The sequence below is a fragment of the Schistocerca piceifrons genome, chromosome 4 (genome assembly GCF_021461385.2).
Source record: "Schistocerca piceifrons isolate TAMUIC-IGC-003096 chromosome 4, iqSchPice1.1, whole genome shotgun sequence".
Lineage (NCBI taxonomy): Eukaryota > Metazoa > Arthropoda > Insecta > Orthoptera > Acrididae > Schistocerca > Schistocerca piceifrons.
In genome coordinates this window covers 35,211,127-35,236,917 of record NC_060141.1, presented here as the reverse complement: position 1 = coordinate 35,236,917, position 25,791 = coordinate 35,211,127, and the positions used below count along the sequence as shown (strand labels likewise).

The 25,791-nt window shown below is 43.9% G+C and overlaps 1 protein-coding gene across 1 annotated transcript in view; it reads left to right on the top strand.

The window, feature by feature from the left end:
* LOC124795573 overlaps positions 1-25,791 on the top strand; it is a gene marked incomplete at its 3' end in the record, with an annotated part of 358,941 nt that overhangs the window by 319,576 nt on the left and 13,574 nt on the right. Inside the window, exons 27-28 of the mRNA XM_047259645.1 lie at positions 1,121-1,475; positions 8,294-8,578. Coding sequence (XP_047115601.1) covers positions 1,121-1,475; positions 8,294-8,578 — 640 coding nt within the window. The remainder of the gene's footprint in view (positions 1-1,120; positions 1,476-8,293; positions 8,579-25,791) is intronic.

The following is a 25,791-nucleotide window of genomic DNA, read 5'->3' as shown; positions in this document are numbered from 1 at the left end:
ATCCCTACTGGTTTTCACCTATATTTAACTTTAGCCCTGAGCTGGTGATGACTTCACTTTACAAGCAATTACACATAGTTAAATAAAAGATACTTACATAACATTATAAATATTTTGTTAGTTACATATAAACATTAACTTCACCCAGTCAAGGAATATTATCTTCTGCAGACACTCTTATACACTATATGCTGTAGAAATCTCATTCTTTGCTTCATTAGTGCGAAGTCTCTCGATTCTAAAAAGATCGATAGTGTTACACATGGAGGTCAGAACAGCGACACTCAGCGCGCAAATCACGCGGTTTTCTTATGAGTGGCAGAAGGAAACATTTCAGACACACCACTGCTCAGAATCGACAAAAGAATGTCTCAGAGGGTGGCATGAAGGTTATCAATAATACCACCCTTTGCTTTAGGGCGCTGAGTTTCACACTTTTCATGGTCTAAGACAACAGTTGGCTATGTGATGAGCAGCAGTGCGATCTTCTTGATAACGTTTGACACTGTATACACTTCCTCCATAACTGAACTCTACTCTGAGGACATGTTGGGTATGCAACCCCGTTGACCGTGATCGGCTCCCTCTGGAGTGTAGCGTGACCATAATTTTTGCTGTAGTGCACACGTTGGAACCACCAAGGCCTACTGAAAATCATCTGACGAAATCTGAACGTGACCAGAAGCATGAAAGGGTTGTTATGCTTTTGCAGTCTTCCTGTGGGGTCATCACGGAGGGGGGATGGAGGGGCGGCTTGCGACATTGACACCTGCTGAAAAAGACCACAAAGGATCGCTCTAACACCTATAGTTCGTCAAAGCTCTCGGTGCCTCCTGCCTATCTCCATTGGGCTCTTTCAAAATGTTCCTGTACAGAAACACACTGTCACCGAGAGGCGCCGACGTGACAGATAACCCTTTCGACACCACCTTAGATCTCACGTGGGTGGCCAGCAGACGCCAGTGCAGCGCCACTTCCCTCAGGGATGTCGAAGTGGTTGCCTGTAACACCGGCGCCTAGGAGTCAGTGACTGGCCGCCTCCGCCCACGCCCATAATCGTGGATAAATGAAACTTTTTTGTCGACACCCCGTGCTGACGCGCGCCGCGTGTGCCCGGCAGCTGAGCAGCTCGGCGAGCAAGCCGCAGTTCGTGACGCGGCTGCGCGAGCGCTCTGCGGCGGCGGGCTCGCGGCTGCGGCTGGTGTGCTGCGCGCTGGGCTCGCCGGCGCCCGCCTTCCGCTGGCTCAAGGACGGCCGAGAGCTGCCGGCGGGCGAGCGCCGCCGCTACCGCACCGCCTGCGACCACTCGGGGCTCGCCACGCTCGAGATCTTCAGCGCCGCGCCAGAGGACACGGGAACCTACTCGTGCGAGGCGTCCAACGAGGCCGGCTGGGCCTCCACCAGCGCCGAGCTGCGAGTCACCGACCACCTGCAGCCGACGCCCGCGCCGCCCACCTTCACCAGGGCCATCCGCGGTGAGTACCGCGCCGCCGGCACCTCTCTGTCCTACCTGTCGATCCACATGTGCTCATCCAAAATGCTTATAAGAGTACTGGTCGCTGTTGTTGTTGTTATTGTTTTGGTCTCCATTCTGAAGGCTGATTGGATAAAGCTCTCCTCGCTGCTCTAAAGTACCCAAGCCTCTCTGTCTCTCGACAACTACTGAAACCTAAAATCATTTCGACCTACTTACTATAGCGAAGCCTGGATCTCTCAAGGTTTCTGGATTGTCATTAGAGGACTACCTCAGGGATCGGTGTTAGGACCATTTTTGTTCACTATTAATGATATACCTAGCCCAGTCGAATTAAGTCCGGTGATGCTGAGGGAATTAGATTAGGAAATAAGACACTTAAAGAAGTGAAGCAAAATAAGGGGAGCAAAATAACTGATGATGGTCGAAGTACAGAGGATATAAAATGTAGACTGGCAATGGCAAGGAAAGCATTTCTGAGGAAGAGAAATTTGTTAACATCCAGTATAGATTTAAGTGTCAGGAAGTCGTTTCTGAAGTATTTGTGTGGAGTGTAGCCATGTATGGAAGTGAAACATGGACGATAAATAGTTTAGACAAGAAGAGAATAGAAGCTTTCGAAATGTGGTGCTACGGAAGAATGCTGAAGATTACATGGGTAGGTCACATAACTAATGAGGAGGTATTGAATAGAATTGGGGAGAAGAGGAGTTTGTGGCACAACTTGACTAGAAGAAGGCAACGGTTGGCAGGACATGTTCTGAGGCATCAAGGGATCACCAATTTAATACTGGAGGGCAGCGTGGAGCGTAAAAATCGTAGAGGGAGGCCAAGAGATGAATACACTAAGCAGATTCAGAAGGATGTAGGCTGCAATACGTACTGGGAGATGAAGCAGCTTGCACAGGATAGATTAACATGGAGAGCTGCATCAAACCAGTCTCAAGACTGAAGACCACAACATCAACAACAGACAAAGCATCTTGCTGATTTAAGCTAAATTAATTAAAATTATACAGTAGCGAAACCGAGAGTATAGTATTCTCCCTAAAAGATAATGAGTGCCATGGCAAAGATTGTCAGATTACTGGGTATCCGTCTCGACACCAAATTGGACAGGAGCACACACATACAGGTAATTTACGCAGCAAGCTATCTTGTGTGTTGTAGCAATAAGGAAATTAAAGAACTATGTTAGTGCAAAGCTGTTACTCCTTGCCTGCTACACCTCTTCCCACACAAACAAACTATGGAACAATGACGTGGAGTAACTCTGCTGGAGCCAGAAGAGTCTTCATTTTGTTGAAAAAGGTATTAGGTGCATGTATTGTCTAAGAGCGAATACTCCATGCATAATGTGTTTCATTGATATTGAAATAATGACTGTCCCAAGTTTATACATATTTCACACCTTTATGCACACTAAGAACTGTAGGGATAAACATGAGAAAAGATCGAACGTTCATCTTGTAGAACTAGGAGCAGGAACGCTTTGAATATTCACTGGACTAGACTTACAAAAATTCAGAAACTTTCTGCACGTAGGAATATCTCTTTTTAGCAAATTTCCAAGTGAGATAATTAAGTTAAGTTCAGAAAGATTATAGAATCCTGGCCGAAACAAAATGCTTTCCATATGTTGAACAATTTGTAAATAGCGATGGCAGTGATCTAGCAATTTAATTATAAATAAATGTCTGCTACTCTTATTATGCATAAATTTAATTATAAGGAAACAGCTTCCATTGCTATTAATTTTACGCGCGTATACGGAACAACTTTATATAGATACTGCGATCAGTTTTAACCTACAGTAATTATAAAGCTGTCCAATTGCATACTGTGCAATACAACCTTTATTGCATTACGTATATATATCTAAACAGTCAGAAACGAATTGCATAAAAGAAATTTAATTATTTAACCGGTTTCCGGCTCGTAGTGTCCTTCTTCAGAAGGTCCGCTCACAAGTTCCAATCTAATGATGCGCTTCCCACTTTGTTTTTGATGACAGATATGTAATTGTGATGGTGCCTTACGCAACTCGAAAGCTGCCTTGGGGGCTAGTGAAAAAATCAATGAACAATTTCTATTCTCTACGTTCCCTTCCACAACCAAACTGACCCCCCCTTGATTGCTCAGGATTTCTCGTATTAACTGATCCCTCCTCTTAATCAAGTTTTCCATACAATGCTTCCTAATTAATTGTCCTGTCTGTCTATCTAATATCCAGCATTTTTTTCTGTAGCACCACATTTCAAAAAGTTTTTCTCTCTTCTAATTTGATCTGTTTACTGTCCACGTTTCTGTTCCGCACTAGGCTACACTTCAGACTTCCTAAGGTTTAAATTTATGTTCGATTATGGCAGTCTCCTCAACGTTTATTTTGATGTCCAGATTGAAAAACGCATCTACCACTTCTGGTGTCTCATTGCCTAACATAATTTTCTCTGGATCACCAGATTTAATTTGACCTCATACGTGTTTTAATTTTGATGATTTTCAACTTATATCCTCTTTTCAAGACGCTATATTTCTCATTCGGCTGCTCCTTCAAGTTCTTTGCCGACTCTGACAGAATTCCATTGTTTTCCGGAAACCTCCAGCTTTTTGTTGCTTCGCTCAACTTTAATCTCTCTTACAAAATTCTCCTGAGTTTCCTGTAGCTGAGTAGGCTACAAACATTTCTTGTTCTCGTCTGATCAACTGTATCCCATCCATCTCCTTCGACTCCGTAACTGCCGTCTGGTTAAATACAGGTTAACAGTTAAATAAAGGAAAAAACAGCAACCAGACGCTGTTACAAAACTATTTTTTAGAAACAGATAGTGCAGTTATCCATTTCCAACAGATACGTCGATCATCAGACGACTGCAACTTTGCGGAATATGAAGCTCTTCCAGGGCATTACAGAGACGCAGGATTTTTCATGTAAATAACTCAAAACGAACCCACTTCTTACTGACTTGCAATGATTCAGCTCTTAACTACGTCTGATTAAAGTAAAATTGTTTATTTATAATGTCAGATTTTTTTGTATAGTGCACCAATTCGCCAGGAAAGTTTCAGTACAGCTAAAAATGGCCGACAGAGGGCTTGCTGCATAATTTAAATAAAAAAAGGGTACACCCGAAGAGCCGTTTGATGATGAATGTGTCGGTTCGAAATTGACACTGGCACTATTCGTTTTTAATAAATTTCATTATTAACAGTGCCGGGTCGCTGTTGTTTAATTTGTTAAGAATCAACAGGCGTCATTACACAGTCAGCAGACCAACACCCTTTAATCGATAATGCTACCTTTCTAGTTTCCTGATGCTATTCTAAACTTGACAACAGGAAACACTATCTGAAATTACAAAATTATTTATTTTCCTTCAGCATTTTGAGGCTTGTTTTGGGCAGTTCGTCGAGCATGTAGCTTACTCATTATTCTTCTTATTTAGCGTAGCTTCTGCATCCTATATTACACGACTCGTCGTGTAATATGTGACCAATCTTTTTATCTCCTCGATTCATAATGCTCTGTTTGATGCTATTTTGATACTTAATTTGTTGCAGGAGGCAGTCATCCCTTACTCTGATTTTCAGCGGTTCTCTGTAACCACATGTCAGAAGCTTCTAATCGTTCCGTATTTGTCTTCCCCTTGTTTTGCCTTCTACAACTCTTGCTACTATAGTTTCCTTATATTTTCTTTCATCATCTTCCGCGACTGCTAAATTCATCCACCTGTTGAGAAAACTCTCGCTCTGGTTAAAAGTTTAAAAACTTTTCTTTTACCTTCACATTACTGTTATTCGTTATTTATATTTCTTTACCATCTAGTTTATTTTAGACTTTGCAGTTACTTTTTCAAGAACGTAATCTCAAAATAGAGCGGATCCGGCACAGACTTTGTTTCCATCATTAACTGAAAGAGTCTCTTATTTCTCACTGCAGACATGGAATTGAGGAAGGAGTATACACAATGGAGACTAATTAGAAGATCATAAATAAACAATATCACTTACAGAAACATAACGTTGAAATAAATTTAAAATGATATATAATCGTAATCTGAAAATGGAGACTAAGTTTTCGAACACGGCATTGCAAAATTGTTGTATAACGCACTGGTACTAGCTTTTTCGTGAGATAATACGAATTTTCTTAACAGTGGGAGGTTCAAAAACTTCTAATGCAAAATTGGTCGAAGAAGAGAAAACTGCAATTTCTCACCCACACTCAGACATGGTTTTCTTGGCGTTTTTGTGTAGTAGATGCACTTCAAAGAAATATATTTTTTAATATAAATTTATTTTGAATGTGGACTGTGTGGTGAGGAATCGCTAGTCATGTTCCGTTTTCACAGCAATGACTCATAGAAGAACTGGGATAGTAACTTCTGTTCGGGGGCTGCCTGGAACAGAATATACAGAGAGCCAAGTGATATGCGCCTGATACAGTATGTCCCAGGAGGAATGGGCAAGAAAGAGCGATATGACGGCTATTTGAAGCAACAAACCACCCTTATAAGAATAGTTTCCGAGGTAGAAGACATTTAATGTACATTGTTATTCTTCAAGACATTGTCAGGTTAGACATGCACACATCTGAAACAGTGTGTTTTACAAAGCGGGAATTGAAAGATATGTATTTTTAACACATTCACGACAAGCATTATCGTACACGTCACGTTACGGCTGTTGTTCAGTTCACAATATAAATGTTCGGGAATATCCCACCGTCAACTTCAAAGCATTTGTGCGCTATTGAGAGTACATGTTGTGTTCCTTGTCTGAGTGTGAATGCACGTTTACTAGTGAGGTCAGTAGCATTGACAATGCAACCAAGCATCTGATGTTGTGTATTCCCCTTTCGTTTCCTCACCTCGGACTTCACCCAACACCATAAACAAAAATGTTATGGCGTAAGGTCTGGCGACCGCGGTGGCTATTAAATTGTTCTGTGGAAAAATGACAAAGTTAGTCCCACAGGGTTGAATTCTAGGTCCATTCATGTTCCTTATAAATGTGATCTATCTTGGAAACCATTCGGAATAGGGCATGGATCCATACGACGTTTTTTTTGCTTTGCGTGAGCGTTCCTGTCATATCTATCAATATTGACTATTCCTCCCAGAATAGCCTGCCTAAGCTATTGGTCGACAGCTTAAAAGAAAATACTGGGCGCTTTTGTGCTCTGCAGGTGGTGTGCAAATGGTACAGGGCGGCCATGTGAGTCTCCGCCACTTCCAAACGTAATGGTAGTGGAGTGGTGTGTGTGTGTGGGAGGGAGGAGCTGCCGTGTGTGCCTGTGGCGAAGTGGGCATACCTGAAGCGTCGTGTGGGCTCTCTTCCTCGCCGAACTGAAGCGGTGTCACACGGTGTTACCGAGGTGTCTACTGTTGTTGTTGTCGTCTTCAGTCCTCAGACTGGTTTGATGCAGCTCTGCACGCTACTCTATCCTGTGCAAGCTTCTTCATCTCCCAGTACCTACTGCAACCTACATGCTTCTGAATCTGTTTAGTGTATCATCTCTTAATCTCCCTCTACGATTTTTACCCTCAGCGCAGCTCTACAATTCTAAACTGGTGATCCCTTGATGCCTCAGAATATGTTCTACCAACCGATTCCTTCTTCTAGTCAAGTTGTGCCAGAAATTTCACTTCTCCCCAATTCTACTGAATACCTCCTCATTAGTTACGTGATTACTCATCTAATCTTCAGCATTCTTCTGTAGCACCACATATAGAAAGCTTCTATTCTCTTCTTGTCTAAACTATGTATCGTCCATGTTTCACTTCCATACTTGGCTACACTCCATACAAATACTTTCAGAAAAGACGTACTGACACTTAGATCTAAACTGGACGTTAACAAATTTGTCTTCTTCAGAAACACTTTCCTTGACATTGCCAGTCTACATTTTATATCCTCTCTACTTCGACCATCATCAGTTATTTTGCTCCCCAAATAGCAAAACTGATTTACTACTTTAAGCGTCTCATTTCCTAATCTAATTCCCTCAGCATCACCCGACTTAATTCGACCACATTCCATTATCCTCGTTTTGCTTTTGTTGATGTTCATCTTATATCCTCATTTCAAGACACTGTCCATTCCTTTCAGTTGTTCTTCCAGGTCCTTTGCTGTCTCTGACACAATGACAATGTCATCGGCGAACCTCAAGTTTCTTCGTGGATTGTAATCCCTACTACGAATTTTTCTTTTGTTTCCTTTACTGCTTGGTCAGTATACAGATTGAATAACATCGAGGATAGGCTACAACCCTGTCTCACTCCCTTCCCAACCACTGCTTCCCTTTCATGCCCCTCGAGTCTTATAGCTGCCTTCTGGTTTCTGTACAAATTGTAAATAGCCTTTCGCTCCCTGTATTTTACCCTTGCAACCTTCAGAATTTGAAAGAGAGTATTCCAGTCAACATTGTCAAAAGCTTTCCCAAAGTGTACAAGTGCTAGAAATGTAGGTTTGCCTTTCCTTAATTTAAGATAAGTCGTAGGGTCAGTATTGCCTGACGTGTTCCAGCATTTCTACGGAATCCAAACTGATCTTCCTCGAGGTCGGCTTCTACCAGTTTTTCCATTCGTCTGTAAAGAATTCGTGTGAGTATGTTGCAGCTGTGGCTTATTAAACTGATAGTTCGGTGATTTCCACATCTGTCAACACCTGCTTTCTTTGGTATTGGAATTATTATATTCTTCTTGAAGTCTGAGGGTAAAAACTAGGGGTGGCTAAACTTTTGTCGGATGCGCTTTCAGCCTCTGCAGCTGCATTACTTTCTGGAGTGTGACACGGGGTGTGTGTGTGCCTGTGCAGACTCGTACCGCTCCAGCGAGGACGAACTGGTGCTGGAGTGCCGGGTTCGCAGCTCGCCCGCCCCCGCCGTCAGCTGGCTCAAGGACGGCCGGCCGCTGCCGCTGGCGGGGTCGGGCGCCGCCGACGCGGACGTCGACGGCCGCTTCTCCGCCAGCGAGCTGGCCGACGGCGTGTGCCGGCTGGTGGTGCGCGCGCCCTCCGCCCACGTCGACAGCGGCGTCTACACCTGCGTCGCCCGCAACGAGCTCGCCGAGGAGCGCGTCTCCGCCAACGTCGTCTTCCCAGGTACTGCTACTGGTACTGCTACCCTCCCAGCCTCCGCGTTCCTCACCTCTCCTGTACTTACAGTGCGACAGTCACTGAACTATGTGAAGTAACTTCTCAACAGTTTCCGGTAGGACATTCGTACTACACGGTTCGCCGCGGAGCATGAGTACGCTCATGCGGACGCCTGGTTGACTCGCTTTAGCGACGAACCCACTTTCATTTGGATGGGTTCGTCAATAAGCAAAACTGGCGCATCTGGGGGAGTGAGAATCCGGATTTCGCGATCGAGAAGTCTCTTCACCCTCAGCGGGTGACTGTGTGGTGTGCAGTGTCCAGTCACGGAATAATCGGTGCAACATTCCTTGATGTCACGGTGACAACCGAACGGTACGTGAAGGTTTTGGAAGATTATTTCATCCCGATTATCCAATGTGACCCTGATTTTGAAAAGATGTGGTTCATGCAAGACGAAGCTAGACCACATCGCAGCAGGAGAGTGATGTCCTCGAGGATGCCAGCTAACATCGCAAGGATGTTCGGGCTCACATGCGGTTCCTCTTCGTCGAAATGTCTTGGCTCAAACTTGCCTAGGGGTTGAACCGCACGTGTCGCATTACATGCCTTAAAATGTGAACCTTTGGTTAAATTTTCTAGCTGATGGGAAGTTTGCGAAATAGAAAGTTAACATAACATATAATAACAGTTATAATAATATCGGGAACTAAATTAACGACCCATAAATGATGTGGACCAAACAGCTGCGATTTGGTTAGAATAATGTTTATTCAGAAAGCAAACTAACAGCGAAAGTGGTCGTATTTAGAGTTACTGTTACAAAAATGGTTCAAATGGCTCTGAGCACTATGGGACTCAACTGCTGAGGTCATTAGTCCCCTAGAACTTAGAACTAGTTAAACCTAACTAACCTAAGGACATCACAAACATCCATGCCCGAGGCAGGATTCGAACCTGCGACCGTAGCGGTCTTGCGGTTCCAGACTGCAGCGCCTTTAACCGCACGGCCACTTCGGCCGGCCTTTACTGTTACACTCTAGCGCATATCCATTTGACACAGTTCGATCATTCACAATCTCTACGCGAAAAGTTAGAGTTCAAATGGTTCAAATGGCTCTGAGCACTAAGTTAGAGTTCACACCAGGCGCGGGGCTGTTCACCGCTCAGAGACAAAGTCCCGCGATACCAAACAACACGAAATTTTCTAAGTCTTTTCACTTCCGAGCTGCCTAAAGACCGTTGCAGAATATGATGATGCAATTTCTCTGGTGTACCAGCAAATATTTGCAATTTGGCTTTTGTATCGTGTACCTGAGTCACCCCAAACAAATAATAATGCTCATCATATCTTTCTTTCGTCCGACGTCCAGTGTTTTTCCATCTACAAAATAAATAAATAAATAAAAATAAAGCGGACTTTTGCAGAGTGACAATTATTGAACTACATCAAATAAAATCGTCATAACTTCTGAACTGTTTGCGTTAGGACATTCAAACTGTACAGTTGGTCGCGGGGCATAATGGGAACGTATGGTTTGTTTTAGCGACGAACCGCACATTCATTTCGATGGTTTCGTCAATAAGCAAAGTAGACGCATTTGGAGGCTGAGAATTCGCATTTCGCGATCGAGAAGTCTCTTCACCCACAACGGGTGACTGTGTGGTGTGCAATGTCCAGTGACAGAATAATCGATGTGATATTCCTCGATGGCACGGTGGCTACCGAACGATACGTGAAGCTTTTGGAAGATGATTTCATCCCCATTATCCAAAGTGACCCTGATTTCGACAAGATGTGGTTCGTGCAAGACGGAGCTCGATCCCATCGAAGCAGGAGAGTGATGTCCTGGACAAGCACTTTGGGGACTACATTGTGGCTCTGCGGTGCCCAGAGGCTACCGGTAGTGCCTTCGATTGGCTGCCATATTCTTTGTATCACAGCAAAAGTAGTTATTACCTGCTTAGGTTAGTAAATAGTAACCAATCCACAACAAGGGTGCCAATGATCATCTGTTTTCCAACAGTACTTTATTTTATTTATTTGTTTATTTATTCATGCATTAATTCTACTTGGCAAGATTGCGGCATTTAGGCCCTACCGCTTTCTCACTGAACCAACATTACAATTTTTATGGTACATGAGCAGTATATAATTATAATTATAATGATAATAATAATGCGACTCCTTTTTGTGACGCTATATTAAAGGCAAGGCGAACAGCAATAACCCAAAAACCATTGCTGAGCTGAAAATAGCAGTTCAGGAGGTCATCGACAGCATCAAAGATCCGACACTTCAGCGGGCTATGCAGAATTTCTCTATTCCTCAGCGCCACTTCATCGAAAATGGTGGCAGGCGTATCGAACATGTCATTACCTAAACCCAAATACCTGTAGTGAGGAAACTTCCTGGCAGATTAAAACTGTGTGCCGGACCGAGACTCGAACTCGGGACCTTTGCCTTTCGCGGGCAAGTGCTCTACCAACTGAGCTACTCAAGCACGACTCTCGCCCCCCCCCTCACAGCTTTACTTCCGCCAGTACCTCGTCTCCTACCTTCCAAACTTTACAGAAGCTCTCCTGCGAACCTTGCAGAACTAGCACTTCTGAAAGAAAGGATATTGCAGAGACATGGCTTAGCCACAGCCTGGGGGATGTTTCCAGAATGAGATTTTCACTCTGCACACAGTTTTAATCTGCCAGGAAGTTTCATATCAGCGCACACTCCGCTGCAGAGTGAAAATCACATTCTGGACCTGTAGTGACGTTTACTTGTTGAATAAGGTGCGTGTGCTCCGTAATTTGTAACTAATTTATGTGTTTTTATGTAGTTAAATAATTGTCATCCTATAGTAACACACCTCTCGGTTTCCGATCCCTTGCTGCACAGTGGGGCCTAGTCCCATTTTTGTATACATTACAACACTACCGCTTGGTTCTCTTAAAAATTTGCGAGGAAGGATAGTGTGAAACCCGGGTCATTCTGTTCGTCCACGAGACCCCAAAAGTTGTAGATACTGACACCTTTCTTGATAATGTGTTCCTTGACTCTCAGAAGGTGGTGCACACACGTGATTACCAAAATACGGGCGTACAGAATATCAGACCGACAGTATCACTGAATTCGACAGTTCAAAATGCCTCTGAGCACTATGGGACTTAACTTCTGAGGTCATCAGTCGCCTAGAACTTAGAACTACTTAAACCTAACTAACCTAAGGACATCGCACACATCCATGCCCGAGGCAGGATTCGAACCTGCGACCGTAGCGGTCACGCGGTTCCAGACTGAAGCGCCTTTAACCGCACGGCCACACCGGCCGGCTAATTCGACAGTTCCTAGTAAGCATAACATAGTATTTCATTCTCAACAGACAGAAATCTTGAGACTTTAAACGAGCTTCGGGCATGCTGATCACTCCTCTTCATAATGTACAGGGCGTCCCAGAAGGTTTTATCTAAGTAGTTATTGACGAACACATTCTCCGCAACAAGCTGTCGCTTTCGAGTTCCCGCTACTGCTCCAGGTTTAAAGTTAGTGCTCACAGGAATACTCTTTACCCCTGGCCACGGACAGGCTGCAGTCATGAAGACTTTCGCTCTCTGCAGGTTGTACAGTAACTGCAGTCCTCGCGTTAACTGCATCGTACAACATTGACACATCGCAAAGTGAAACCTCATTATTCTTATCACCATTCATGTTAACCTGAGCACTAGGTACGACGTTTTCGATGACAGCGCTGAACCCCAACTCTCCATTTAGTGGAGGAAGTTGAGCCCGATTGATATTATCACAGCAAAAGTAGTTATTACCTGCTTAGGTTAGTAAATAGTATCCATTCAACAACAATGGCGCCAATGATCATCTGTTTTCCAACAGTACTTTATTTTGTTTATTTATTTATTTATTCATGCATTTACTCTACTTGGTAAGATTGCGGCATTTAGGCCCTACCGCTTTCTCACTGAACCAACATTACAATTTGTATGGTACATGAGCAGTATATAATTATAATTATAATGATAATAATAATAATAATAATAATAAACCCCGTGGAGGCCCGGGAAAAGAATAGGCCTCCGGTATGTTCTGCCAGTCGTAAAAGCCGACGAAAAGAACAAACCACTAATAGGGCTAACCCCCCTTTTAGTGTGATTAGTTGGTTCAGGACAGAACTAAAGAAGCCTCGGACAAGCGCCGTCACGGTCGGGGACGACGCTTGAACCCTATGCCCGCCCACAATGGTAACGACACTGCTAGCCAACTGGAAAATGATTCAAATCCAAATAGAGGTGTTTTGCAGGATATGCTTCTTGCAACCACCCTAGAAGGAAAACAAAGACAGAGGATGAGATGGTCAGATGAAGTTAATCGACACCTCATGTTTTGTTATTACCAAGCAACAAACCTAGGAACCAACACAACTGGATACAGATCACAAGTATACACAACATTTATTACCAGATACCCAGAATTAAAATTTTTAACAGAACAACGACTAGCTGATCAGATCCGTGTAATAATCAAAAATAACAGGATACCCCCGTCAGAATTAGAAAACATCAAACAACAAGTACTACAAATACTGGAACAAAATAATGTGCAATCAGAAGAAGAAGAAAATACAGTAATGGACTCAAACATCCCAGATCAAACAAACAAAGAACAACATGCATCAATTAAACAATCAGAGGAAAACGAAATCTTAAGACAGCCACCAGAACAAGCACAAACAGAACACGCACATGTTAGATATAGAAGAAAAATTTCAGCTGACATATATAGAATACAAAGACACAAATACAGACATTAGACCATTCTTGCATAGACCACCAAATAACCCACAAGTCGATACAACAATAACAACTATCAACACAATCATACACAACAAAATAAATGAAAACACAACTATGGAACAGTTACAACTACTGGTTTATATAGGAGCACTCACTACACTAAATATACACACTAGGCAGAGATCAGAACCAACCAACACACAGAAGAAACCCACAAAACCAGCATGGCAACACAGGCTACAGATCAGAATAGAAAAACTGAGAAGAGACTTCGGACAGCTAACACAATTTATAAGAAATGAAATGTCAGAAAAAAAACGAAAAAGATTAGGTAAAGTCTCACAACAAGAAGCGATAGAGCAATTAGATGAAAAGAAGCAGAAATTACAAGCATTGGCCAAACGACTTAGAAGATACAAAAAAAGTGAAAATAGAAGGAAACAAAACAAAAAATTCAACACAAACCAAAAGAAATTTTACCAGACAATAGATAACACACACATTAAAATAGACAATCCACCAAACATAACAGACATGGAACACTTCTGGAGCAACATATGGCCAAACCCGGTACAACATAACAGACATGCACGGTGGATACAAGCAGATACAGACACATACAAGATGATACCACAAATGCCTGAAGTGATAATTTTGCAACATGAAGTCACCCAAGCAATTAATTCTACTCACAATTGGAAAGCCCTGGAAAAGATAAAATAGCAAATTTCTGGCTAAAGAAGTTCACCTCAACACATTCACATCTAACTAAGTTATTTAACAGTTACATTGCAGACCCATACACATTCCCTGATACACTTACACATGGAATAACTTATCTGAAACCTAAAGATCAAGCAGACACAGCAAACCCAGCTAAATATCGCCCCATAACATGCCTACCAACAATATACAAAATATTAACTTCAGTCATTACACAGAAATTAATGACACATACAACAGAGAACAAAATTATAAATGAAGAACAAAAGGCTGTTGCAAAGGAGCACGAGGATGTAAAGAGCAACTGATAATAGATGCAGAGGTGACATATCAAGCTAAAACAAAACAAAGTTCGCTACACTATGCATACATTGATTACCAAAAAGCTTTTGATAGTGTACCCCACTCATGGTTACGACAAATATTGGAAATATACAAAGTAGATCCTAAATTGATACAGTTCCTAAACATAGTAATGAAAAATTGGAAAACCACACTTACTATCCAAACAAATTCAAATAATATCACATCACAGCCAATACGGATTAAGTGTGGAATATACCAAGGAGACTCATTAAGTCCTTTCTGGTTCTGCCTTGCTCTGAACCCACTGTCCAACATGCTAAATAATACAAATTATGGATACAATATTACTAGAACACACCCACACAAAATCACACATTGGCTATACATGGATGATCTAAAACTACTGGCAGCAACAAATCAACAACTCAACCAATTACTAAAGATGACAGAAGTATTCAGCAATGATATAAATATGGCTTTTGGAACAGACAAATGTAAGAAAAATAGCATAGTCAAGGGAAAACACACTAAACAAGAAGATTACATATTGGATAACCACAGCGACTGCATAGAAGCGATGGAAAAAACAGATGCCTATAAATATCTAGGATACAGACAAAAAATAGGAATAGATAATACAAATATTAAAGAAGAACTGAAAGAAAAATATAGACAAGGACTAACAAAAATACTGAAAACAGAATTGACAGCAAGAAACAAGACAATAGCTATAAATACTTACGCTATACCAATATTGACCTACTCATCTGGAGTAGTGAAATGGAGTAACACAGACCTAGAAGCACTCAATACACTTACACGATCACAATGCCACAAATATAGAATACATCACATACATTCAGCAACAGAAAGATTCACATTAAGCAGAAAGGAAGGAGGAAGGGGATTTATCGATATAAAAAAACCTACATTATGGACAGGTAGACAATTTAAGAAAATTCTTTCTAGAACGAGCAGAAACTAGCAAAATACACAAAGCAATCACTCATATAAATACATCGGCTACACCACTGCAATTTCATAACCACTTCTACAACCCTTTAGATCACATAACATCAACAGATACGAAGAAAGTAAATTGGAAAAAGAAAATACTACATGGCAAGCACCCGTATCATCTAACACAGCCACACATCGATCAAGATGCATCCAACACATGGCTAAGAAAAGGCAATATATATAGTGAGACGGAAGGATTCATGATTGCAGTACAGGATCAAACAATAAACACCAGATATTACAGCAAGCATATTATTAAAGATCCCAATACCACAACAGATAAATGCAGACTTTGCAAACAACAAATAGAAACAGTAGATCATATCACAAGTGGATGTACAATACTAGCAAATACAGAATACCCCAGAAAACATGACAATGTAGCAAAAATAATACATCAACAGCTTGCCTTACAACATAAACTTATAAAACAACACGATCCCACATACAAATATGCACCACAAAATGTACTGGAGAATGATGAATACAAATTATACTGGAACAGAACCATTATAACAGATAAAACAACACCACATAACAAAGCTGACATCATACTCACCAATAAAAAGAAGAAATTAACACAACTAATCGAAATATCCATACCCAATACAACAAATATACAAACGAAAACAGGAGAAAAAATTGAAAAATACATCCAACTGGCTGAGGAGGTCAAGGACATGTGGCATCAGGATAAAGTTGACATTATACCAATTATACTATCAACTACAGGAGTTATACCACACAATATCCACCAGTACATCAATGCAATACAGCTACATCCAAACTTATATATACAACTACAGAAATCCGTAATTATTGATAAATGTTCAATTACCCGAAAGTTCCTAAATGCAATACAAGATATACCGTACAGTTAAAAGGAAGTCACGCTTGATCAAGGTCCGCGTCACTTTACATTTTTGACCAGACATAACGTCTGAGAAAAGAAAGAAATAATAATAACATGTATAGATATGAATATGTGGAAATTAAGAATTGTTAGTCTTATTAACGTTAACAACTGTTTGATTACGTTCTTGTCTTAAGTGAGTATTGACACCCAACATAAACGTAAGGCAACAATACAGAAGGAATGAATATGGGAAAGACACTGATGTGTCACAAGAAGAGGGAGTTATAACAGCCCAAGATTAGCTGATGAGATGGAAGTAAGATAACAGAACTAAACTGTTTAAGAGAAAGCGTTAATTAATCAAAAAGAGCGTAATGGAGTGAAAAGAGCATATAAAAGTAGTCTTTTTGTCTTCTAGCAGATCACAGTTCTGTAGAGAGATTTTATTCATTCTACTGTCTTCTGCTTTTCCTTGGCGCTGCCTTTGTCGAGTCGACTCCAACAGCTCCCTACCTGTTTTGAAATTGTTAGGCGCTACGCTTTCGTGAAGTAACTTCGTAAAGGTGTAGAATCTGTGATGTTAATAGTAGCGTTAGGGGAGATTTCAGAAAATTTAAGTTCCATGCGTCTTGTGCAAAGCTATTTATAATTTAAGACTCACCATAAAGTAATGAGAGGGAGTATTGTACCGTTGGTACAAAGCTACGAGCAGTTGAAAACGCTTTCCAAAGTCTCTTGGCGATTGCTTGGACAATTTGTCAAAATCGTGGCGGCAGACCTCGTCCAGGCGGTACAGCAAACGGCAGCCATCTTTGTGACCATGACTAACATCTGTCCTATTATGGTAACCCCAGATGTTACTAGCTGAAACAATCCGGTTTTTACTGGGGTCTCGAAGGAAACAGACGGCCGACTCAATGTCTGCGAGCGTCTTCGCCTAGATGCTCTGGATGTCTTCAGTAGGCCCGCGTCTCTTCCACTTTCCGCATTCTGACAAAGACGCCTTGTATATTAGCGTGTTCGTACCTTTGGAACACAGTACAGCAACTATTCTGCTTGATATGACCTGGACAAGCCCTTGCTAGGTTTCCGGAGGTACGTGGCACCAGATGTTTAAGCACAGGTCATGCAGTTCCCATTAAATTACGAGTGGAGGTTTGACAGCAGAGAGATGCAGCCTGATAGCGTCCCATATACGTAGCAACACTGCTGTGGAGACACTATGCAATGGCATATACTATTGTCGCTGATAGCACACGTTGATGACGTACCTGCCTTACCTCCGAGCGAATGGACTCGCCCGTCCCACGTCATCGGCGTGCGTACAATCGAGGGAAACACTGTCACTTGTGAGCGAGCGGTCTAACGTAACGGTGTCACTATGTTTTCGAAACCGGAACAACGGAGTTGGATCAAGATTGAAAGCGCCAGAGGTCGTACAGCACGACAGTGTCATCAAGGTCTTCAAGAGGCGTGCGAGGAATCGGCATTGCCATACAGAACAGTGGCACGATGGGTAAAAGCTTTCAGCGAAGATCTGCAAACTGTGTCAGACATGCATCGGGCAGGTCGTCCTAGCGTCTCTGAAGAAGAAATGCATGCTGTTGCCGCGTTAGTGGACAGTGATCGACGCCATACGACTCGTGAGCTGCCCCACGAAACCGGATTAGCGCATACGACTGTGCTTCGCATCCTGAAGGAACGCCTGGACATGTGAAAAATTGCATCACGATGGGTTCCGCATAACTTGACGGAAACGCAGAAATGGATGCATTACGACGCTGCTCAGACGCACTTGGAGCGCTATGAGTGCGAAGGAGAGGCTTTCTTACGCCGTATATCGTAACACTGGATGAGATATCGTACGAGCTAAAACTGAAACGCCAATCCAACGAATGGCGTCATAATGGGTCGTCGCAAAAGTCGAAAGTTCGTCAGAGCCCAAGTATGGTGAAAGTTATGGTGATTCTCGTGTACGACTGTGATGGTGTTATCCTAACGCATTACGTTCCTCCACGGCATACCGTCGATGCACTGTATTACTGTTCGTTTTTGGAGCATCACCTGCGAGCAGCTTTGCGAAAAATTCGCGGCGACTCTTTCTGCGCAACTCACCCATCATTTTGCACGACAATGCGCGGGCGCATACAGTGCAATCTGTGGCTGCTCTGTTCTATCGATGGGACTGGGAAGTACTGTACCATCCACCATACTCCCCAGACTTAAGTTCTTGTGGCTTTGATTTGATTCCGAAGATGAAGGAAACACTTCGTGGCATTCGCTTGAGAACTGCTCCAGAGATTCGACAGACCGTAGCCCGCTCCATTCGCACCATCAACAGAACAGGCTCTGCTAACTGTATACTACGCCTTCCACGTTGCTGGCAACGGGTTCTCCACAACGCTGGTGACTACTTTGAGGGACAGTAACAGGTGCAAACATGTAACTCTTTTGTATCGGTTGTGAGTAAATAGTTGCCACTATTTAAGTTCCAACCCTCGTAAGTCCCATCGGAGTCAGATCAGGCGACACGGTTACCTGTCTCGTGGTCCTCAAAAACCTTAGCACGATTCTAGCCTTTTGACATGGACAATTGTGTGGAAGTTGCTGTCGCTGTCGTAAAACACGAGAACCTTGGTGGGACGCAGGTGGTGTGCAGTAGTGTTCAGCAGTGGCTTCGGTTACCACAGCAAGTCCCATGGAAGCCTAAGTGAACGTCTCATACAGCACAGACTGCTCCCACGAGCCGGCGTTCGTGGCACGGTGCGTGTTCCGAGCAGCTGCTTGGTGGGGGATGGTGTGTCCGGACACGACCATCGACCTGGTATAACAGAAAACGGTATGTGCCCGACCAGGCGACACGTCACCGTTGATGCACATTCCACTGTCGGTGTTCCCGTGCCTTCGTCAAGCGTAATTGACGACGTCGTTGGGCCAACACGGTGACGCGTATGGGTTGTCCGCTGCAGAGCTCCGCATCCAATAGTGAACGCTCAGCGCTGTGTTCCGAAACACTTCTACCTGTACCCTGCCCTCAGATCCGCCACAGCCGACCAGCTTCGGCATGTCCGGACGCTCGCTCTCAGGTGCCCCGCCACAACAATCTGCCCTTTGCCGAAGTCGCTTTACTCAGTGGATTTCCCCATTTGCGGCAAGCATCGTCGCCACCATATTCCATATTCCTAGATTACCAGAAGGCTTTTGATACCGTTTCTCACAAGTGACTATTAATCAAATTGCGTGCATATGGAGGATCGTCTCAATTGTGTGACTGGATTCTTGATTTCCTCTTAGAGAGCTCACAGTTCGTAGTGATAGATGGTAAATCATCGAGTAGAACAGAAGCGATATCTGGCGTTCCGCAAGGTAGTGTCATAGGCTCTCTGCTGTTCCTGATTTACATAAATGATGTAGGTGATAATGTGAGCAGATTGTTTGCAGACGACGCTGTAATTTACCGTCTAGTAAAATCATCAGACGATCAATTGCAACTACAAAATGATCTAGACAGAATTTCTGTATGGTGCGAAAAGTGGCAATTGGCACTAAACGAAGAAAAGTGCGAGGCCATCCACATGGGTACTAAAAGAAGTCCGATAAATGTTGGGTATACGATAAATCGCACAAATCTAAGCGCTGTCAATTCGACTAAATCCCTAGGAATTACAATTACGAGCAACTTAAATTGGAAAGACCACATAGATAATATTGTGGAGAAGGTTAAACAGAGACTGTGCTTTGTTGGCAGAGCACTTATAAGATGCGACAAACCCACTAAGGAGACAGCCTACATTACACTTGTCCGTCCTCTGCTGGAATATTGCTGCGCACTGTGAGATCCTTATCAGGTAGGATTGACGGAGGACATCGAAAAAGTGCAAAGAAGGACACCTCCTTTCGTGTTATCGCCCAATAGGCTTGAGAGTATCACTGACATAATACGCGAGTTGGCGTGGCAGTCACTGAAACAAAGGTGGTTTTCTTTGCGTCGAGATCTACTTACGAAATTTCAATAACCAACTTTCTCTTCCGAATGCGGAAATATTTTGTTGACACCCACCTATGTAGGGAGAAATGATCATCATAATACAATAAGAGAAATCAGAGCTCGAACGCGAGGTGTTCCTTTTCCCCACACGCCATTCGAGAGGGGAATGGTAGAGAAGTAGTATGAAAATGGTTCGATGAACCCTCTGCCAGGCACTTAAGGGTGAATTCAGAGTAACCATGTACATGGAGATGTAGATGCAGATGTGTCCGTAGGGCCATTAACAGGCATTCAGCGTCGCGGCGAGCAGTGGTCCTAATGTTCGGGCTCATTAATGTAGATCATTATACTCTTATCAATAGTGTAAGGGAAAAACATGATAGAAAGACGCCCAGAGTTAGTGAAGCTCGCCGCACTAAATCTGCGAGTGTTCCGTAAAAGACTCGAACACGTCCAGTTTAGTAGTCCTTAGCAATGTCGTCTAGCAACAGACGAAGACAAATTTGAAAAATCCTATCTCATCATAGTAGAACTGTGACAACATCAGCAGGTTTTGGGTCGTTCTATAGTATTTCATAGGAGCATTTAGTATTTTTTCTCCAGCTAACGTTTGCCATCATGCGAAAGTCATATTGCACTTTGAAACTTCAAGGTGAACTCTGTTTAGAGTTTTACAGTGAAGGAAACGCCAACTGTGCCTCGCTGAAAGTGCTTCTTTCAGCGGAACGAGAGCAGGTTGATCGTCTACTCTCCGGTTCTAATGTCTTTCACACATTCCACTTCCTTCCTGTGCTGTTGTACTTGCTAAGAAACTGTGACATGCTCCACCTCTTCGATGACCATATGCACCGTGCCCCAAACCCGTAAAGTCAGAATTATTCGTGTGACACAAGATCCGAAAATTTCCAATGTAGGAACCAGCATGGGTTCCGATAACAACGATCTTGTGTATCCCAGCTCGCTCTGTTCGCCCACGATACCCAGAAAGCAGTTGATACAGGCACTCAGGTAGAGATTGTGTTCCTTGACATCCGGAGGGCATTAGATGCAGTTCCGCACTGCCACCTGATGAACAAAATAAGACCGTTAGAAATATCTCACAAACTGTGTAATTGATTTGAGGAGTTTATACACTCCTGGAAATGGAAAAAAGAACACATTGACACCGGTGTGTCAGACCCACCATACTTGCTCCGGACACTGCGAGAGGGCTGTACAAGCAATGATCACACGCACGGCACAGCGGACACACCAGGAACCGCGGTGTTGGCCGTCGAATGGCGCTAGCTGCGCAGCATTTGTGCACCGCCGCCGTCAGTGTCAGCCAGTTTGCCGTGGCATACGGAGCTCCATCGCAATCTTTAACACTGGTAGCACGCCGCGACAGCGTGGACGTGAACCGTATGTGCAGTTGACGGACTTTGAGCGAGGGCGTATAGTGGGCATGCGGAAGGCCGGGTGGACGTACCGCCGAATTGCTCAACACGTGGGGCGTGAGGTCTCCACAGTACATCGATGTTGTCGCCAGTGGTCGGCGGAAGGTGCACGTGCCCGTCGACCTGGGACCGGACCGCAGCGACGCACGGATGCACGCCAAGACCGTAGGATCCTACGCAGTGTCGTAGGGGACCGCACCGCCACTTCCCAGCAAATTAGGGACACTGTTGCTCCTGGGGTATCGGCGAGGACCATTCGCAACCGTCTCCATGAAGCTGGGCTACGGTCCCGCACACCGTTAGGCCGTCTTCCGCTCACGCCCCAACATCGTGCAGCCCGCCTCCAGTGGTGTCGCCACAGGCGTGAATGGAGGGACGAATGGAGACGTGTCGTCTTCAGCGATGAGAGTCGCTTCTGCCTTGGTGCCAATGATGGTCGTATGCGTGTTTGGCGCCGTGCAGGTGAGCGCCACAATCAGGACTGCATACGACCGAGGCACACAGGGCCAACACCCGGCATCATGGTGTGGGGAGCGATCTCCTACACTGGCCGTACACCACTGGTGATCGTCGAGGGGACACTGAATAGTGCACGGTACATCCAAAACGTCATCGAACCCATCGTTCTACCATTCCTAGACCGGCAAGGGAACTTGCTGTTCCAACAGGACAATGCACGTCCGCATGTATCCCGTGCCACCCAACGTGCTCTAGAAGGTGTAAGTCAACTACCCTGGCCAGCAAGATCTCCGGATCTGTCCCCCATTGAGCATGTTTGGGACTGGATGAAGCGTCGTCTCACGCGGTCTGCACGTCCAGCACGAACGCTGGTCCAACTGAGGCGCCAGGTGGAAATGGCATGGCAAGCCGTTCCACAGGACTACATCCAGCATCTCTACGATCGTCTCCATGGGAGAATAGCAGCCTGCATTGCTGCGAAAGGTGGATATACACTGTACTAGTGCCGACATTGTGCATGCTCTGTTGCCTGTGTCTATGTGCCTGTGGTTCTGTCAGTGTGATCATGTGATGTATCTGACCCCAGGAATGTGTCAATAAAGTTTCCCCTTCCTGGGACAATGAATTCACGGTGTTCTTATTTCAATTTCCAGGAGTGTAGAAACAGAACGCAGAAAAGTCTTCAGATGTAAAAGTAACTTTGGGCGTGCGGAAGGGTGTGTTGAGGCACCATAACTTTTTACAACATGTATACGAGACATATTTGGAAAGTAAGGTCCGATCAGGCGCGAAATGGAAATCACTGTGAAAATCCGATGGAACTTTGGACGGATGTGTTGGACAGTGTCTTTAGTGGGCCTGTCAATCGCTTCACTTCGCTCTTTTCAGTTCAGAGCGCAAAGTGATCACGTAGAAATGCCTAAAACGACAGAATCTCCCGCCATGTACGTAGATCTGGTAGGAGATTTCGCCTGAAGCTATGCAGTGCACATAACATAAATTTCACGCGTTTCTTTCTTTAAGACAATTTTCAGCCGCATTCTGCAGGCGCAATTAAGACACTCCTGCCGCGTTTTCGATGGGAAATGTTTGATCACCCAAAATACAGCCCTTAACTGGCTCACTCCGATGTTCATCTCTGCTCACGTGAACTGCTGGCTACGAAGACAATATTTTGGCACAAACGACGAAAGGCAGACCAGTGTAGAGAAAGTGGAGGAAAGCACAGGCGGCTGCTTCCTGTAACGAGGGTACTGTACAGTTTGTACAACGCCACGACAAGTATCTAAGTCGGAGCGGCAACTATTTAGAGAGGTACCTGGAAAGTGTGGCTAACTGTTGCGAATAAGACAATTTATGATTTTAACTGTGCTTTCCATACCGCGGCCGATCCGACCTGACTTTCCGAACAGCCGTCGTAAATGGTCAAGTAGATAACGTCTGGAGTTCCATGATGTTTTTGGGGGATGATGGTGTGATACACAGAGAAGTCGCGCCGGTAGAAAATCGTGCCGCATTGCAGGAAGACCTGCAGCGGACGAAGCTTGGTGCAGGGAGTAGAAACTGACCTTCAGCATGAACAAATGTAACGTATTGTGAATACGTAGACAGAACGACCTTTTACTGTATGATTACACGACTATAGAACAATGAGCGGAAGCAGTTACTTCCATAAAATATTTAAGAGTATGCGTACAGAGCAATTTTAAGTGGAGCGAAAATGGCTCTGAGCACTATGGGACTCAACTGCTGAGGTCATTAGTCCCCTAGAACTTAGAACTAGTTAAACCTAACTAACCTAAGGACATCACAAACATCCATGCCCGAGGCAGGATTCGAACCTGCGACCGTAGCGGTCTTGCGGTTCCAGACTGCAGCGCCTTTAACCGCACGGCCACTTCGGCCGGCTAGTGGAGCGACCACATAAGATTAATAACCAGTAAGGCAGACGCCAGACTGAGATTCGTTGGAAGAATCCTCAGGACATATAGTCCATCAACAAAGGAAGTAGCTTACAAAACACTTGATCGACGAATACCTGAATATTGCTCATCACTCTGGGATCCGCACCAGGTGGGCTTAAGAGAGGAAATCGAGAAGATGCAAAGAAGTGAACCATGTTTCGTTGCAGGTTAATTTAATAAGCACAAAAGCGTCACAGACGTGCTTATCCAAATCCATTGGTAGATGCTACAAGAGAAGCGTTAAAAATCATGGTGTGGTTTACAGTTAAGTCACCGAGACCGTACGTTTCTAGAAGAGGCAACAAATACAATTCCTCCTCCTACGTACATCTCACGGAAAGACCACGAAGATAGAATCAGAGAGTTCCGATTCCACACTGTGGCTTACGAGCAATCTGTATTCCCGAGAACCACTCGCGATTGGAGCAGGAAAAGGGGGAATGACACTGACACACAAAGTACCCTCCGCCCCACACCGAACGGTGGCATGAAGAGTATATACGTAGATGTCGATGTGGAAATTAAATAATCTGAGATGCGGAACCAAAGGACGAAAATGAATGTGGGCGGCGGTACAAGAGAGCATTGCGAGTGACTCACCTTTTTGTAAACTGCATGTGTTACATAAGCCTCACCTGCATCCACAAAGGAAGCTCACTCAGGAAATAGAATGCACAGTCGTCTGTAATGTGTCTACTCTGAAATTTGCTACTGTTTACAGATTGCAGCTGTATTGCGAAAATGACGCGTTGCTTGGTACAAAAAGTAGCTGACATGCATGTTATCCGGGTGGAGCAGGATGTACAGAGGAAATTTTCGTGACTGGAATCATCCTAATTGGAAGAACTTAATCTTTAAAGACCCAAACTGACGAGCAGCTGAGTCCCTCAGGCCACAGAGAGACAGACAGTTGTTCGGATAGTTGTAGTTGAGAAGGCAATGTTGGGTCACATGGGAGAAGATTCATAAATCAAGTCACTCTTCATAGAATAAAGGATGAGAGTGCTAGTGGAGCGCAAATTACACCCCAATTACAGATACCGTGTGGAAACAATGGGGACAAATGATCTGTAGCCCAATGGATTATGTTGTAAATCTTCCACTGACCTTTTGCGTCGCCTCTTTGAACATTTATTATCAGCATACGTTGTAAGCTGCAAGCTTTTTATGCCAATAAAAACGTAATGTTCGTATCAGAGCGTTAGTCGCTTATTTCAAGTTCTCGGTTTATGGCCCTGTAACACCCTTATATAATTTTGACACCAAAGACTTGGGTCTCCTGTAGGAGGGGCCTTGTGACTATCATTTGTTTCTTTCCTTTCGTTTCTGCAGCAACTCTCACACCACTGTGTCGTAATGAGACGTAGTGTTGATGTTGAACAGACCACGTGATGTATGCGCAACGAGATGTAAAATATTATAAAGCGGAAACATTCTCAGATACATTACGAAACGTTACATGTTTATCCTTGTGCGTGAGACCTAGCAGCTTCGTTGTTAATTTTGAAGGAGTGATCACATTCAGTATCTTTTCCAAAGCTGAAGCTTGTCGGGTTCAGCTAAACTGGTGGCTGTCCGACCTTTGCTTAACGTGATTCAGAAGAATGAAGACCTTCAGTTGAGCAAGAATATCTTTATTGCGAGCGCGTATCTGACGACGCCCGGCA